We start from the raw sequence: 17,240 nt of genomic DNA, 5'->3' as shown, positions 1-17,240 counted from the left end.
CATAATAATAAGGGAGATCATAGTATATACATTACACAACACATGCTGGTTGCTATGCTTACGACCACGCCCACAATGACGTCACACTCACTCCCTTTTTTTTTTTTTTTTTTTTTCTTTTTCTTTCTGACATCCCTCTGAAGCCGGCTTGTGGACGCGTATGACTACGACAAAATGGCTTCTATTATGAGGACATTAGTTGTACTCTTTTCTCTTACCCAGCATGTTCCTGTCGTCGACATCGGTGTATGACGTCACATTTATGCGCCAGACCCAGACCTCCACATTGACTGATATCAAGTATTCGATTCACCGGTCCCCGAATCGTTCCAACTCTGGGACTATGGCGATGCTGGCAGAACGTGAGTGTGTGACGTCATGTCATGTGACCAGCCTCCCTCACCTGTGCACAGGTGTCATTGTCCCCTAGTACATGAGGCACCATGTATGGGTGTATAGTGCACATGTGCTTAGTGTGCAGTGGGAGGTTAGAAGATACAGTTATATGGTCTGTATGTTATTTACTGTATGTGTGAAATTAATTTTGGATTCTCTTTCACATCATATAGTATGATCTAAAGACTTTCACGCTTGAGACTCTTTTTATGCCTGTACCATCATTACCATAAATTGTTTATATGGCGCTGCACAGTCAGCAAAAAATAATCATAAAAAATATATAGATGTTCACTGACCCCCATGTTTTGGTTTTGGATCTGGATTAAGTTTGTGTTTTGGATCTGTATTTTTTTTTTTTTTTTAGAAAAATAGCTAAAATATGCTAAAATCATATAATTTAGCACTTTTTTGGGTTCTGCACTACTATTAACATCAATAACACAAATTTCCAGTCAATTTTGACCACCTCACAGGTCACAATATTTTCATTCACTTTCGGACAAAGACTACAAGTGATCTGGCTGGATGCTAAACGACAGAGCAACAGGAAACACATGACAGTTGATAGCACATCTAGGAAACATTGCCACACAGCAGTGGCAGAGAAGAAAAGTGGTGCAAGATGGAATTGTCCTTGGGACTCTCCCACCCTTATGTATGATATTGAAAAGGACATGTACATTTTAACAAATCAAACATTCACGCGACAAGCAGTGCCACTTGTGTTTTGAAGTGCTTGGGCCCCCCACAAAACAAGCTAACAATTGCCTTAATGCACCTAAGCAAACAGTGCTGCTAATGAACTCTACTGTGGCAAAATGTTGTTGCCATCATCCTCAATCTCATCGGTATCTACATTATCCTCACACATTATTAATTTAATTTTTATTTTAATTTATTTTATCCCCGCTGCAACCCATCATTACAGAAGTCTCTGTACTTTGATGTAATTGACAGGAAAGGTCTTCCTCATGGAAATGGTAGTTAATTTTTATGACCATTATCTTTTCCACATTTTGAGGAAGTAGCCTCCTACGCCGATTGCTGAAAACTCTTTCCGAGTACACACTGGAGGGTGGGCAGCTTAGGTAGTGCAAAGCGAGATGGTACATGGGTCTCCAAATTTCCTTTCTTTTCCTTCCAGTATGTAAAGGGACTGTCTGACGTGTTTATTTCTATGCTGTCGTTAAATTAATCCTCCACCATCCTTTGGATGTTGATAGTAGGACCAGCTGGAGTTATGGCAGAGGTGTCACGTTTTTTAGTCAATTCTTTTAGACCAGACCAGATGTAAAAATGTTGTGCTGAGTCATCTGCATCATCCCTGGGTCTCTTGGGAAAGCTACATTTTTTCCGAGCAGCAGTGGACTGAGAAACTGAAGGAGGAGACGCCGTCCTGTCACGTAACACTTGAGCTGTCACCTTGCTCACCAGGAGCTCCTTTTATCTCTTGAGATCTTGGTCAGTTGGAAGTAAAGAGAAGACATAGCTCTTAATCCTAGGATCAAGCACAGTCACCAAAATGTAGTGATCTGATTTCAAGATTTTGATAACTCTTGGATCCTGGCAAAGCGAATAAAGTACTTGATCTACAAGTCGGACATACTTAGCATAATTGCTTTGTTTAATCTGCTCCTTCAGTTTCTTAAGCTGGTTTTCCAAAAGTCTAATTAAGGGAATCACTTGGCTCAAGCTAGCAGTGTATGAACTCGCTTCACAGTTGACTACTTCGAATGGATTCAACACCTTGCACAACACGGAAAGTATTCTCCACTGTGCTGGACTAAAATACATCCCCCGTCCTTTTCCAATGTCATGTTTTGTGGAGTAAGCGTGGATGGCTTTTCGCTGTTCCTCCATCCTCGGAAGCATATACAGGGCGGAATTCCAGCTTGTTACCACCTCTTGCTTCAGTTGGTGGCAGGGCAAATCAAATTGCTCTTGCAGCTGCTGCAATCTACTGCTGTTGCCGAATGCCGGAAATGTCCAGCTATTTTATGAGCCACAGACAGCATCTCCTGAACGTTCCTGTCATTTTTAAACAAGCTCTGCACCACCAAGTTTATTGTGTGAGCAAAACGGAGTGTAATGGAATTCACCCAGCTGTAATGCTTTCACAATATTGGTGGCGTTATCAGAAATTACATATCCTGAGGAGAGTCCAGGCGGGATAAACCATGTTGTAATGACATCCCTTAGTTTTTGTAACAGATTGTCAGCTGTATGCCTCTTAGTGAAGCCGGTGATACACATAGTAGCCTGCCTCTGAAAAATGTGACGTACTTGGGTACATGATGCTGCTGTTCCTGCTGGTGAAGGCGAATCACCAACCCAGTGGGCTGTCACAGTGATATAATCTTTAGTTTGCCCAGTTCCGCTTCTCCACATATCTGTGGTTAAGTGTACAGTGGATAGAATGGCATTTTGTAGCCCAATAATTACATTTTAACGAACCTTCTGGTACAGGTGAGGAATAGTTTTTCTAGTAAAATGGTGACATAATGGAATTTGGTAACGGGGACCCAAGACCTCAATTAACTGTCTAAAACCAGCTGCATTAATAGTGGATATTGGACGCAGATCTAATACTAGCATAGTCGCCATGGCGTCTGTGATCCAGTTTGCGACTGGGTGACAACTGTCATACTTGCTTCCTCTTGCAAAGGATTGTTTAACAGTCAGTTGTTGTAAACCACTAGTAGTCTTCTTCTTGGTCTGCTTCTGGGATGAAGATCCACCCCCAGTAGCAGCAGCAGTGGGACTAACACTCAAGAATTCTTCTGGGGAATCCAGGATAGTGGAGGAGTCATCTAGCCTTACCAACTTGGATGCAGGACTAAATCCGATCGCTACTGAGGATATTGGTGAGGACGGGGTTGTGGGTGTAGATTGCAGGTGGTGGGATCTTAGCTGAGAGATCCATTCAAGCTGCACAGTGACTAAGTGGTTAGCACTTCTGCCTTACAGCACTGGGGTCATGAGTTCAATTCCCGACCATGGCCTTATCTGTGAGGAGTTTGTATGTTCTCCCCGAGTTTGCGTGGGTTTCCTCCAGGTGCTCTGGATTCCTCCCACACTCCAAAAACATACTGTAAAAGACAACATACACTTTTAATGTTTAGACAGGAGTCACGCTGTGTGTGAGGTATATGCCCTCCACATGTACACAATACGATCCCAACACTGTCTGGACATCGTGTTTTTTTGTGTGGCTTGATAACATTACGTTTTACTTCTGGATATAGAAGAAAGGAAAAGTGGAGGTGTTGCCCATCTGATTGGTTGCTATGGACAACATCTCCTCTTTTCCCTTTCAGAAGGTTTGAGAAATTGAACCCCTAACTCTGCATCAGTGTTAACGCCCTGTGTCGCTCTAGTGCAAAGTAATTGATGGGATAGTAAACAAAATAAAAGCCACCTATACCACGTGCCATTCAGGACAGTGTACTGAAGAGCGTACGTATTCTAATGGACAAACAGGACCCTCTCCCCTGTGTGTAGCGGTCATTGTGCTGCACATCGTTAGGTAGCGGAATCACGCAGGATAATTCCCAGTGTTTATATCCCAGATATCAGACTCCCAAAGCCCCCAGGTAAGTGGGGATAGGTTGTAATAATGGTGTCTCTGGGCGCTCTGAAGGAGGTATAGGGAGGATTGTATGGTCTGATCAAAATGCATCCTGTTCCACATCCATGCTGCAGCTGGGACTTGTAGTTCAACCCCAGCAGGAGACCATAACATGACTAAATGATTAAAGCTTTAAACTTAAGTATATAGATTTAGTTGTTAAGGTACATTTAAGTAGGGTGTGAGCACCTTTGTGTTCTCACTCTTCATCGCTTGTTCACAATATGTACCCAGTTTTTACAAGATGATGAAATATCTAAATAATGGTCCCCAGCAGCACAGAGTATATCAGGAGATGAGTGATGTGTTAGTGAGGGCAGGGCTGCATGTGACAGGGGCAGTGACATGATGTAAGGAGGGGAATGGAGGCAGCAGGAAGCCACAGACTGAGAGTTATATAGTGGAAGGAGCAGGGTCCCCAGCAGCACAGAGTATATCAGGAGATGAGTGATGTGTCAGTGAGGACGGGGCTGTATGTGACAGGGGCAGTGACATGATGTGAGCAGGGGAATGGAGGCAGCAGGAAGCCACAGACTGAGAGTTATATTGAGGAAGGAGCAGGGTCCCCAGCAGCACAGAGTATGTCAGGAGATGAGTGATGTGTCAGTGAGGACGGGGCTGTATGTGACAGGGGCAGTGACATGATGTGAGGAGGGGAATGGAGGCAGCAGGAAGCCACAGACTGAGAGTTATATAGTGGAAGGAGCAGGGTTCCCCAGCAGCACAGAGTATATCAGGAGATTAGTGATGTGTTAGTGAGGACAGGGCTGTATGTGACAGGGACAGTGACAGGATGTGCGGAGGGGAATGGAGGCAGCAGGAAGCCACAGACTGATGGTTATATAGTGGAAGGAGCAGGATCCCCCAGCAGCACAGAGTATATCAGGAGATGAGTGATGTGTTAGTGAGGACAGGGCTGCATGGGACAGGATGTGAGGAGGAGGGGAATGGAGGCAGCAGGAAGACACTGACATCTTTCCTGGGGTGTATATACTGACTTTTGTGTTTGTGTCATATCTTATAGCTCGCAGGAAGCAGAAGTGGTCGGTGGATCCAAGAAACAGCACCTGGAGTAAAGATGAGTCCAAGGTCGGACAGAAGATGCTGGAGAAGATGGGATGGTCCAAAGGGAAGGTGAGGTTGTTATGGATGAGAACTGGGGAGCAAGTTAATTGTCATCACCCAACAGTCTCTGTCTCTATATTATAATTGCTGCTTTCTCGCTCTTACCAGTCACATTATAACAGTCACTGGAACTGTAGCCAATGATGGCAGCCCTGATTTGCATATTTAAGGTGGTATGACATTATCTTCTGCAAGTTTGATAATATCTCGGTGGGCCTTTTTCTCTGACAGCCATTCGCCCTCAGCCTAACACCATGTAGCTGGAAATGATGATGATGGATATTTAAATGCCAGTAAGGTTATTTATTGTACATATATTCTTATTTATTAGGGTCTTGGTGCTAAGGAACAAGGATCCACGGAACACATCAAAGTTCAAGTAAAAAACAACACAATGGGCCTTGGCGCATCTGTCAACAATGAGGTACTGAGCTAGAGTGTAAGGAGGCAACTGTATCAGAAAGCTGAATATATGGAATTATTTATTAAAATACTAATTTTCTGGCTAACGCCACATTAGTTGCTTCCTTCCTGCTCTTTGCGGTTAGTGATTATAATAATATAATATTGGTGCCCTCTCCCGCTGCACTTCCACACTGGAAACCATTTCTCTGGCAGCGTCCCTACCTCTGGAACCCTGTCCCTCCTGACAGCATCAGACTGTCTGCAGTTATAAACCTGTATCTTACCCGCTAGTTTGCTAGCACCATTGCAAAATAAAACCACGATTGCACTTGCTGTAGTTGTACTTGTTGTTGGCACTTTTACCCACATGTATATGTCTTCCCTCACCTAACTAGACTGTAAGCTCTTAAGACAGGGATTCTTTCCTGTTGAATTTGAAATGTTGTGCCTCAATCGGTGTCTTACCCTCTCTTTTCAATTACAGGATAATTGGGTGGCCCATCAAGATGACTTTAACCAGATTCTGGCTGAGCTGAATAATTGCCACGGTACAGCGAGCTCCGGTAAGATCATCGGGGGATTTGCGGGTCAACCCCCAGCTTTATCTTCGACCTTAAGGGAAATTCTGACAGTGAAGAACAAACTGTCTAAACATTAATGTGCAACCAGGTCCAAAACATATTACCGTATGTTTATATGACTTCCACTCGGGGGCACAGATCCGCTCTGCTAAAATAACAAACTCGTTTTAATTTTATTGAAAATATACACATTTTAATTAATTTTACCTTGTTCTCCTCTTCTGGACGTGGGCATTCATAACACATAGTATCCACATAACTGTGCAGCAAACATTTCCCAGACAGACTTGCAAGTCCAGACATTTAGATCTTATAGGGAATTTTAAGAGTTATTAAACACATACATCTTATGCCAGTCTGGAAATGTTTCTGCCCCTCAACTATTTTTCCGTTTAACCTTTAAATTCATTAGGACTTAACCGTGTGATCCCTTTTGATGTAGGGCTAATACACATGCCTGAAATGGGAATATTTACATTTTGTTACCCATGAATCTCTCTCTATCTCTATCTCCACGGCTGAGATGTGCAGGGTATGGAAGCGTCACGCACATCATTCCCCCCCCCCCCCTAGTAGATATATCTAATTGTAAAAATGGGGGAAAGTGATGTAACGGGAGTGCTCTTGTTCTTTTTCATCTGAATGTTTTAGAGCTGCAGGACATATGATTTGAAGTGCTGCTGAAAGAGTGTTTCTTTGTTTTGGGTGCCCGAGGGGTTAAAAAGGAGTCAGTGGAGTGACTGGCTTTATAGGATGTGGCTGCCACTCCGTACTCCGTTTCAGGTTTTTGGCCTAGGAAGCCAACTCTCTGCGGCTGTTGGACCCTATAACGTGTCCGCCTGTTACCAAAAATCTGCGCTCTCAGCTCTAGGGCATAGAGATGCCCCAAACAGTAATACAGAGAAAACCACTGTATACTGTGAGCTGGGCACAATGCCCTCTCCCTTAGAGAGCGGTTTGTTTAGTAAGAGCGGGACAGGATTTTGCTTTCATGTTTTGTTTGGTCACCTGTGTGGGAAAATCTGCACCATCACCTATTAATCCAACCAGCTGCAAGCTTGTTCTGCTCTGCCGGTGCTCCCCACTTCCCCCAGCAGGTGGCGATCTCGTTGTGCTTATTCCGTAACAATGGATCTCGTTTAGATTTAGGAGCAAAACCAAAAGGAGCAAATGCACGGGGGTGTAAATGCGTTTCATTTTTTTTTTTTCTATATGCAGGAAATATACCGTCTGCTTCTGCATTTAGCACAAAAATACTGCACAGCTTTATTTTTACACTATAATTTAAATTTTTATATATATCCATCCATGCAAGCTACTCTTTCCTATTATTAAGTTGTCCTACAGGCTGCTCTGAGTGATTGATCCGTGCAGTGTGGTCACCCGCTGGTTACTGGAAGCCAGGTGGTGGGGGTGCAGTGAGAAGCAGGGGTGATCTAGACTCTGCTGCCGCCTAGTCAGCCCCAAAACTCTTATGCCGGGCACAAAATGAGGTTCCTAGGTCCATTATAGTGCTGGATCAAGAACTGACTGATCACTTGCTGCCTAATATATCCCACCCCTTGACAGGTGCTAATGTAACGAGATAATCAATGTTATTCACTTCACTTGTCAGTGGTTGTAATGTTGTGGCTGATGGGTTTATAACCTCTTATTGCACAGATTTGGAGCATAGATCAGGGTTAGGTCTTCCCCGAACAGAACAGCTGGTGGGGGAGCTTTCTAATTTGGCCAAGCTAGCCCTGAGAAGCAATGTGTCTGCTCCTAACTACATCTTGCTGCTCTTGGTTTTTGAACAGCCTTTTTTAATATATTTTTCTGCCATTTCATCTTGGATGCCCCGTCGTCACCTCAAATTACATTTTTCGAAAATTGAGCTAATAATATTCTCACCAGTCAACAGAAGCCGCTTACCTGATATCTCTATTTCTGTTGACAACATAAATATATAACCCCACTCCTCAAGCTCCTTGATCCTCGACTCAAAACTATCCTTTGTTCCCCACATCCCCACTCATCATCTCCCGCATTGACTATTGCAATTCCCTCCTTACTGGTCTTCACAAAATGAGACTCTCACTCCTACAATCTATTTTGCACGCAGCGGCTAGATTGATTTTCCTTGCAAATCTTTCTTCCTCTGCTGAGCCACTCTGTCAGTCTCTACATTGGATTCTGTAAAAAACAGGCAACCAATGTAAAATACTCCTACTAACGTACAAGGCCGTCAACAAGACTGCACCGACATACATCTCTCTTGTCTCAAAATATCTCCCAACTCGACACCTCCGTTCTGCACAAGATCTGCGTCTCTCTTCCACCCTCATTATATCCTCCCATTCTTGGTTACAGAACTTTTTTCTGAGCAGCACCCGCTCTGTGGAGTTCCCTCCTTCGCACAATAAGATGTTCCTCAGGTCCCTATTAATTCTATCCGATTTCCACCCATATTCACCATTCAATCATATAACCCCCTTTCAATTTTGCTGGACCAATATGCAGTATGTAACACTTATACCTCATGTATCAAACTCCCATTGTCCTATATATAGGAAGCTTGTGAGCAAGGCCTTCTTACCTCTCTGTCTGTATTACTCATTACAGAATTTTCTGGCGATATATAAATAAATGTTAATACTATATTATTATATCTAGTTTCCGGCGCTGCGGAAACCTTGTGGCGCCTAACAAATAAATGATAATAATAGTTACATCCCCGCTGCAGTACTGGTATTAACCACATGGTGGCAGCAACGCTACACTCTCAATTTATTTAGCATCACTCAAACAAATCAATTTACCTTTAACTGTACGTCCTGGCTGCTTTCATTGAAGGGTCACCATGCCTCGAACCAATCTCCCCTTACATAAAAGAGGCTAATAATATCGTTTACAAATATGTTAAAGTTTATATACCATGACACAGCTGGAGATGTTTGGCCTTGTATTTACATTTACTAAGCAAACTACTCTCTGTTATTGTCCAGTTAAGGCGGCAGCAGTGTCCTTCAGTGAGATTACTGACAGGAAGTCTGCTGTGCACAGGAAAATACGTCCCCCACCCCCACATGCATTTGTGAATGTTGTCAGTAGCTCTTCTTCTTCTATAAGGCGCCTTGTGTTTTGGCTTTAGAGGTTCTTTAGAAGTGGAAATGTGGATGGGGCGGTTACGTGCGCTGAAACAATCTTCTGCCTATAAACTGACTAGTGACATCACTGAGGCACCAGCGTCACGTCTATGTTATGTCCGCTGCGGACACTTATTTTGGAGTTCTAATTTAACGTATGCGTTTCGAGTACTGCAGGAAAGAAGATTCTTATAAGATTTATAAAGTATTAATGGCGGATGTGTAGGTGTGTGTTATATTTTATATGTAAAATGTGACTTTTGCATATTTTAACAACACTCAACAGTCCCTTCTGTATATGACTCTTTATTGCATTATTTTTGAGTAGCGTAATGCCAGCTTTGCATTTATAACTAACACTTTTAATCTGCAGCTTTACACTGTCTTTGTGCATCCGGCTTTGTACAGCTGGTGTAGAAATACCCCTGGGTTTTGTATCTAGCGCTATGTGTCACTCAGTCACAGTCCGCAATACTTGTGTTGCGCTTTTCACGTGAATTTTTAACGCTTATGACGCATTAAACGCTTAATGAGGATCTGTGTGCTTATATTGTACCTTGTGCAGCTGTCAGTGGCCGCACGTCACCTCCTGAGTTCTGCATTATTTCATCCTGTCCCTACGTTGTTACCATATATCCCGTTCTGCACCTCGTCCTCTGTACATATTTGTGTGTGTCTGTAAATGTCGGTGTGTGCCCACTGGCATGTTTACTCCCCGCAGCTGACAGAGAGGTTTACCAAAGGCCGATTGTTGCCGGCGGGTTTGTGTCTACAAACGGTAGATTAACTCTTCCCCGTCTGGTGCTGTGAATGAGTTGTATGAGGGGGCAGCTGGTGGGACTGGGTTCTGACGTTGTACAGAATTCTACAGATACAGTGATATGTACAGGGGAGGAAACCTCAAACTGTACCCCGTGTTACGTTACATTTATGGAGGGTGATGGTTTTAAAGGGGCATTTCACTAGGATTATTGTGATTTCAACATGGGGACAGCAGCAGCAGCAGGATGTACCTAGTGGCAGAGGTTGGTAGAACATCCAACCTGGGATGACCTTTTTGGGCAAGAAAATCCCTCTACTGTCGAGTCCCCCCCTGTTTCATTGTGATAAATACTGCACTGTAGCGGAAGATTTCCTACCCTCCTTTCATTGGGAGTGACTTGTAGCCACTCAGATCATCGAGTCACAGCAGCACAGAGAACTTCAGAAAAATGTCCCACTCATGTGATTGTGTTATTGAGGACAGGGGCAGTGACATGATGTGAGAAGGGGAATGGAGGCAGCAGGAAGCCACAGACTGAGAGTTATATAGTGGAAGAAGCAGGGTCCCCCAGCAGTACAAATTAGTGAGGTTCCTTTCACAATGATGCAGAAAGATTATTACAGATTAGACTCCTCTATGTGAAGTAAAGTTCATACATCCAGCTTGATAAAGACTCTGTTCTGTTGCACATCATGTAAGTAATCATCCAATATGACTGTGAGTCCATCCCCTCTTTGCTGGTTTGGTTGTGGATTATAATGCAAATAGTAAGAATGCAGATAATTGTCTTGGCTGCAATTACGGTCTGTTTGGTGGGGGATTTGGGAGAACACCGAGATTAATTCTACTACAACGGTGCCAGTTCTCAGCTTAGGTTGTATTTACATAATAATACTATTAATATAGGCTTCAGTAGTGGATACTGATGAGTTTTATGTGTGTTTTTTATTTTTTTATCTTTTTTTTTTATTTTTTTTAGAATCTCCTGGTAATGACAGCAAAAAATCCTTTAGCCTGGAAGAGAAGTCCAAAGCCTCCAAGAAGCGAGTGCATTATATGAAGTTTGCTAAAGGTGAGTGTTGCTCGTATCGTTATGTGTCCCGAGTACAGTGTGAAGTCTTCATCTGATGATCCGTTGTGATATTGGGTGACTGGTCCGATATTATTTTTATCACAATTTATAGTCGCAGTAAACCTACCATGTGCGTTTCTACAGGTGTCCTATGGAATAATAATGCAGTGGTTAGGCACAGTGGTTAGCATTGCTGGCTCACAGCGATGGGTTCGATTCCCGACCATGGCCTTATCTGTGTGGAGTATGTGTGTTCTCATTGTGGGTTTCCTCCCACACTCGTACTGGTTGGTTAATTGTCTTATGACAAAGTGGACCCTAGTCTGTGTGTGGAATGGAGTGTTCGATTGTAACCCCCAATGGGGCAGGGACCAATGTGAGTGATTAAATGTCCGCAGTGCAGCTGTATTGTGGAACTATATAAATAAACCATAATAATACAATGGGCCCCTCAATCCCAAACTTGTAGACATTAGTGGAATCTGTGCTGCAGATAACTGCAGAAAAGGAGGAGTTGCCCCTAACAAACAATCGGATTCCAGCTGTCATTTTTCTAGAACACCTTTAAAAATGAGCGCAAACCCCTGATTGGTTGCTATAGGCAACACATCCTAAAACTGTTTTTAGAACTCTCCCCCCTGTGTGACCCACCAGCTGCAGGGCCAATAGCCGTCCCGGGCCCTTTCCCTCTGTTGACTGTGATTATACTGCTGTTGCTGTGGGACAACACTAGATCGCTGTCATCTCTCAATGTTTAACCCCTGACTGTCGCTAGGCCTGGTGCCCTCTGGCGTGTTGAGGATTCAAAGTTCTAGCGTGCTGTGGCTGAGCAGCGTCGTGTCCCCCCCTCCCCCTCTCTATCCTAATATCAGTCCATTAAGATGTGTGCAGCAAGACATGGCGGGGGTGTAATTATGAGGGGTGGATAATTGTGCAGCTCCTGTGTGTTTGGCCTCAGGTACTACTGACAAGTGCTCTTAAACACACCAGCAATGATGCAATTATCCCCCGGTAATTATAGCTCACGGTGAAGAGGCAGCTTTATCTGCTGATGAGTGACTGACACATTTAGTAGTTGTAGGATAACTATGGTGGGTGTCGTGCGCTGTGTCAGGGGGAAGAAGGGGGATCATCTGCTACCATGTATATCCAAATATTCCAGACCAGCGTAATAATTCAGCCAGTGCTGTATACACAGGACCAGCGTAATAATCCAGCCAGTGCTGTATACACAGGACCAGCATAATAATTCAGCCAGTGCTATATACACAGGACCAGCGTAATAATTCAGCCAGTGCTTTATACACAGGACCAGCGTAATAATCCACCTAGTGCTGTATACACAGAAATATGCAGGACCAATGTAATAATCCAACCAGTGCTGTATACACAGGAATATACAGGACCAATGTAATAATCCACCCACTGCTGTATATACAGGACCAGCCTAATAATCCAGCCAGTGCTGTATATACAGGAACAGCGTAATAATCCAGCCAGTGCTGTATATACAGGAACAGCGTAATAATCCACCCTCCACCCACTGCTGTATACACAGGAATATACAGGACCAGCGTACTAATCCACCCTTTATCCATTGTTGTATACAATATATAGGCTTAATATAGTTATACATCTTTCACTCAGTGCTGTATATACAAGAATATGCAGGTCCAGCATTATTATACGCCCAGTGTATATACAAGGCCAGTTTATTACTGCACCATCCATCCTATGTGATATATACAGGACCCATGTACTGATACTCCCTCCATCCTATGTGATATAGACAGGACCAGCGTACTGATACTCCCTCCATCCTGTGTGATATATACAGGACCCATGTACTGATACTCCCTCCATCCTATGTGATATATACAGGACCAGCGTACTGATACTCCCTCCATCCTATGTGATATATACAGGACCAGCGTACTGATACTCCCTCCATCCTATGTGATATATACAGGACCAGCGTACTGATACTTCCTCCATCCTATGTGATATATACAGGACCAGCGTACTGATACTACCTCCATCCTATGTGATATAGACAGGACCAGCGTACTGATACTCCCTCCATCCTATGTGATATATACAGGACCCATGTACTGATACTCCCTCCATCCTATGTGATATATACAGGACCAGCGTACTGATACTCCCTCCATCCTATGTGATATATACAGGACCAGCGTACTGATACTCCCTCCATCCTGTGTGATATATACAGGACCAGCGTACTGATACTCCCTCCATCCTATGTGATATATACAGGACCAGCGTACTGATACTCCCTCCATCCTATGTGATATATACAGGACCCATGTACCGATACTCCCTCCATCCTATGTGATATATACAGGACCCATGTACTGATACTTCCTCCATCCTATGTGATATATACAGGACCAGCGTACTGATACTCCCTCCATCCTATGTGATATAGACAGGACCAGCGTACTGATACTCCCTCCATCCTATGTGATATAGACAGGACCAGCGTACTGATACTCCCTCCATCCTATGTGATATAGACAGGACCAGCGTACTGATACTCCCTCCATCCTATGTGATATAGACAGGACCAGTGTACTGATCCTCCCTCTATCCTATGTGATATATACAGGACCAGCGTATGGATACTCCCTCCATCCTATGTGATATAGACAGGACCAGCGTACTGATATTCCCTCCATCCTATGTGATATAGACAGGACCAGCGTACTGATATTCCCTCCATCCTATGTGATCTATACAGGACCCATGTACTGATACTCCCTCCATCCTATGTGATATATACAGGACCAGCGTACTGATACTTCCTCCATCCTATGTGATATATACAGGACCAGTGTACTGATACTCCCTCCATCCTGTGTGATATATACAGGACCAGCGTACTGATACTCCCTCCATCCTATGTGATATATACAGGACCAGCGTACTGATACTCCCTCCATCCTGTGTGATATATACAGGACCCATGTACTGATACTCCCTCCATCCTGTGTGATATATACAGGACCAGCGTACTGATACTCCCTCCATCCTATGTGATATATACAGGACCCATGTACTGATACTCCCTCCATCCTATGTGATATATACAGGACCAGCGTACTGATACTCCCTCCATCCTATGTGATATATACAGGACCAGCGTACTGATACTTCCTCCATCCTATGTGATATATACAGGACCAGCGTACTGATACTACCTCCATCCTATGTGATATAGACAGGACCAGCGTACTGATACTCCCTCCATCCTATGTGATATATACAGGACCCATGTACTGATACTCCCTCCATCCTATGTGATATATACAGGACCCATGTACTGATACTCCCTCCATCCTATGTGATATATACAGGACCAGCGTACTGATACTCCCTCCATCCTATGTGATATAGACAGGACCAGCGTACTGATACTCCCTCCATCCTATATATACAGGACCAGCGTACTGATACTCCCTCCATCCTATGTGATATATACAGGACCAGCGTACTGATACTCCCTCCATCCTATGTGATATATACAGGACCAGCGTACTGATACTCCCTCCATCCTATGTGATATATACAGGACCAGCGTACTGATACTCCCTCCATCCTATGTGATATATACAGGACCAGCGTACTGATACTTCCTCCATCCTATGTGATATATACAGGACCAGCGTACTGATACTACCTCCATCCTATGTGATATAGACAGGACCAGCGTACTGATACTCCCTCCATCCTATGTGATATATACAGGACCCATGTACTGATACTCCCTCCATCCTATGTGATATAGACAGGACCAGCGTACTGATACTCCCTCCATCCTGTGTGATATATACAGGACCCATGTACTGATACTCCCTCCATCCTATGTGATATATACAGGACCCATGTACTGATACTCCCTCCATCCTATGTGATATATACAGGACCAGCGTACTGATACTCCCTCCATCCTATGTGATATAGACAGGACCAGCGTACTGATACTCCCTCCATCCTATATATACAGGACCAGCGTACTGATACTCCCTCCATCCTGTGTGATATATACAGGACCCATGTACTGATACTCCCTCCATCCTATGTGATATAGACAGGACCAGCGTACTGATACTCCCACCATCCTATGTGATATATACAGGACCAGCGTACTGATACTCCCTCCATCCTATGTGATATATACAGGACCAGCGTACTGATACTCCCTCTATCCTGTTTGATATATACAGGACCAGCGTACTGATACTCCCTACATCCTATGTGATATATACAGGACCAGAGTACTGATACTCCCGCCATCCTATGTGATATATACAGGACCAGCGTACTGATACTCCCTTCATCCTATGTGATATATACAGGACCAGCGTACTGATACTACCTCCATCCTATGTGATATATACAGGACCAGCGTACTGATACTCCCTACATCCTATGTGATATATACAGGACCAGTGTACTGATACTCCCTCCATCCTATGTGATATATACAGGACCAGCGTACTGATACTACCTCCATCCTATGTGATATATACAGGACCAGCGTACTGATACTCCCTACATCCTATGTGATATATACAGGACCAGCGTACTGATACTACCTCCATCCTATGTGATATATACAGGACCAGTGTACTGATACTCCTGCCATTGAATGCGTTTGAAGAATGAAAATGTGCTTATTTCATCATGAATGGAAATAATGTACCAGTATCACATTCTCCAAGAACATTTAAAAGTAAAACCTGAGCTCATCTCTGTAAATGCGTCTGAACCTGGTGCCGCTACCGGCAGGCGGCTTCAGCAGAGGTTCAGCAGTATAGGAGAGCTCCTTGTAGATTAGGGAACAGCACAGTAAAAGTAATTACAACGGTTCATTTCTGTTTATAACTCTGGTAATTATACAATAATTTCTTAACGTGTTTAAGCTTCCTCTGCGGTTTATGTGGGGCGTGCAGGCCTGTTATAATAGTAAATAGCAGTAAAGTGTTACATAAACAGGGTTATTCGCTATATAATTTTAAGTAGTTTGGCATTGCAGAGCGCTTCCGGGGAAACGTGTAAATACTGCAGTTTGTGTCTTTTATTTAAATGTTTCTTAATCCCAGCAAATAAAATGGGACCGTCTGTGGCAGACTCCACCCCCCTCGCTAAACTAGAGTCTTGGGTGGGGGCTGGGGTTGACAGATCAATATATTTAACTGTTGGACATGTATTGATGGGTGGTGCACTTATTTTATTGTCAGATAGACATAAAATGAACGATTTATGTTCCTGCACTCAAACCGTGCGCTTACCGGTCGCTGACGGTCCTCCTGTTGCTCTGTAATGTTACCCTAGCAGGGGGGCTCTGCTGGAAGCAGTGGTAGGTATTTTATGCTTCAAGGGGTGCGAGAAAAAAATGACCTAACGGCAAGTGGTGCTGTCAATCATCGATCGGCCGTATCCTTCCAAATATCGACCCTACCCACAAAGCTGTGTAGACAACAGAGGCCCTTTAACCCAAGACTGTCATCACTCCTCTAATTTTAGATTACAGCAAAAGTCAGAGACATCCACTGATCTCGTGACCTTTGACACAAACTACATCCGCTTTGCAAACCTTGGATTTTAACTTGCTGAAAGAGCCCTTTTTTGGTTTGATTGTTCTCCTCGTAACCACCACAAAGTAGGAAAGTGCTTGAAGGCCTGTGGTATAGTATTTTATCTTCAGTCATCAGGTGCACTGAGACAGGAAAGCGGACGGTGTGCGGGCTGTTGTCAGGTGAGAAGTGACGGGGGTGTGGTGTTGGTACATCTGTTATGCAGCATGCCTCAGTAATCAATGTTCCCAGCCTTGGCTCCTCCGCCCCTGCCACTCTCTGCTTGCCTAACAGCAGCCAAGGCTGAGGAAGGGAGAAAACCAGTCTTTCCTCCTCCCGGTTGGGCTTGCGTGGTGTCTTAACGAGCCTCTCGCCCAACAAGGGTCAGGAGTTCAAGCTTGTGAAATGAGGGACGTTAACGTACATGGGAACCCTCTCCAATGCCCCCAGGCCGCCCTGGGCGGAGGCAGTGCAAATATACACAGATATGCATTTAATACCTAGGTACGGCTAATAATTTCTCCACGAGGCCGAGGGCA

The 17,240-nt window shown here is 44.0% G+C and overlaps 1 protein-coding gene across 1 annotated transcript in view; it reads left to right on the top strand.

The window, feature by feature from the left end:
• The first annotated feature begins 207 nt into the window (after positions 1-207).
• The window catches only part of PINX1 (PIN2 (TERF1) interacting telomerase inhibitor 1), a 76,819-nt gene continuing 59,786 nt past the window's right edge, over positions 208-17,240 (top strand). The window contains exons 1-5 of the mRNA XM_075201206.1: positions 208-362; positions 5,052-5,161; positions 5,484-5,576; positions 6,042-6,120; positions 11,009-11,101. Of these exons, the coding sequence (XP_075057307.1) occupies positions 224-362; positions 5,052-5,161; positions 5,484-5,576; positions 6,042-6,120; positions 11,009-11,101 (514 nt within the window). The 5' untranslated portion in view covers positions 208-223. The remainder of the gene's footprint in view (positions 363-5,051; positions 5,162-5,483; positions 5,577-6,041; positions 6,121-11,008; positions 11,102-17,240) is intronic.

The sequence above is a fragment of the Mixophyes fleayi genome, chromosome 3 (assembly GCF_038048845.1).
Source record: "Mixophyes fleayi isolate aMixFle1 chromosome 3, aMixFle1.hap1, whole genome shotgun sequence".
NCBI lineage: Eukaryota > Metazoa > Chordata > Amphibia > Anura > Limnodynastidae > Mixophyes > Mixophyes fleayi.
This window is presented reverse-complemented; position numbering and strand designations above follow the sequence as displayed.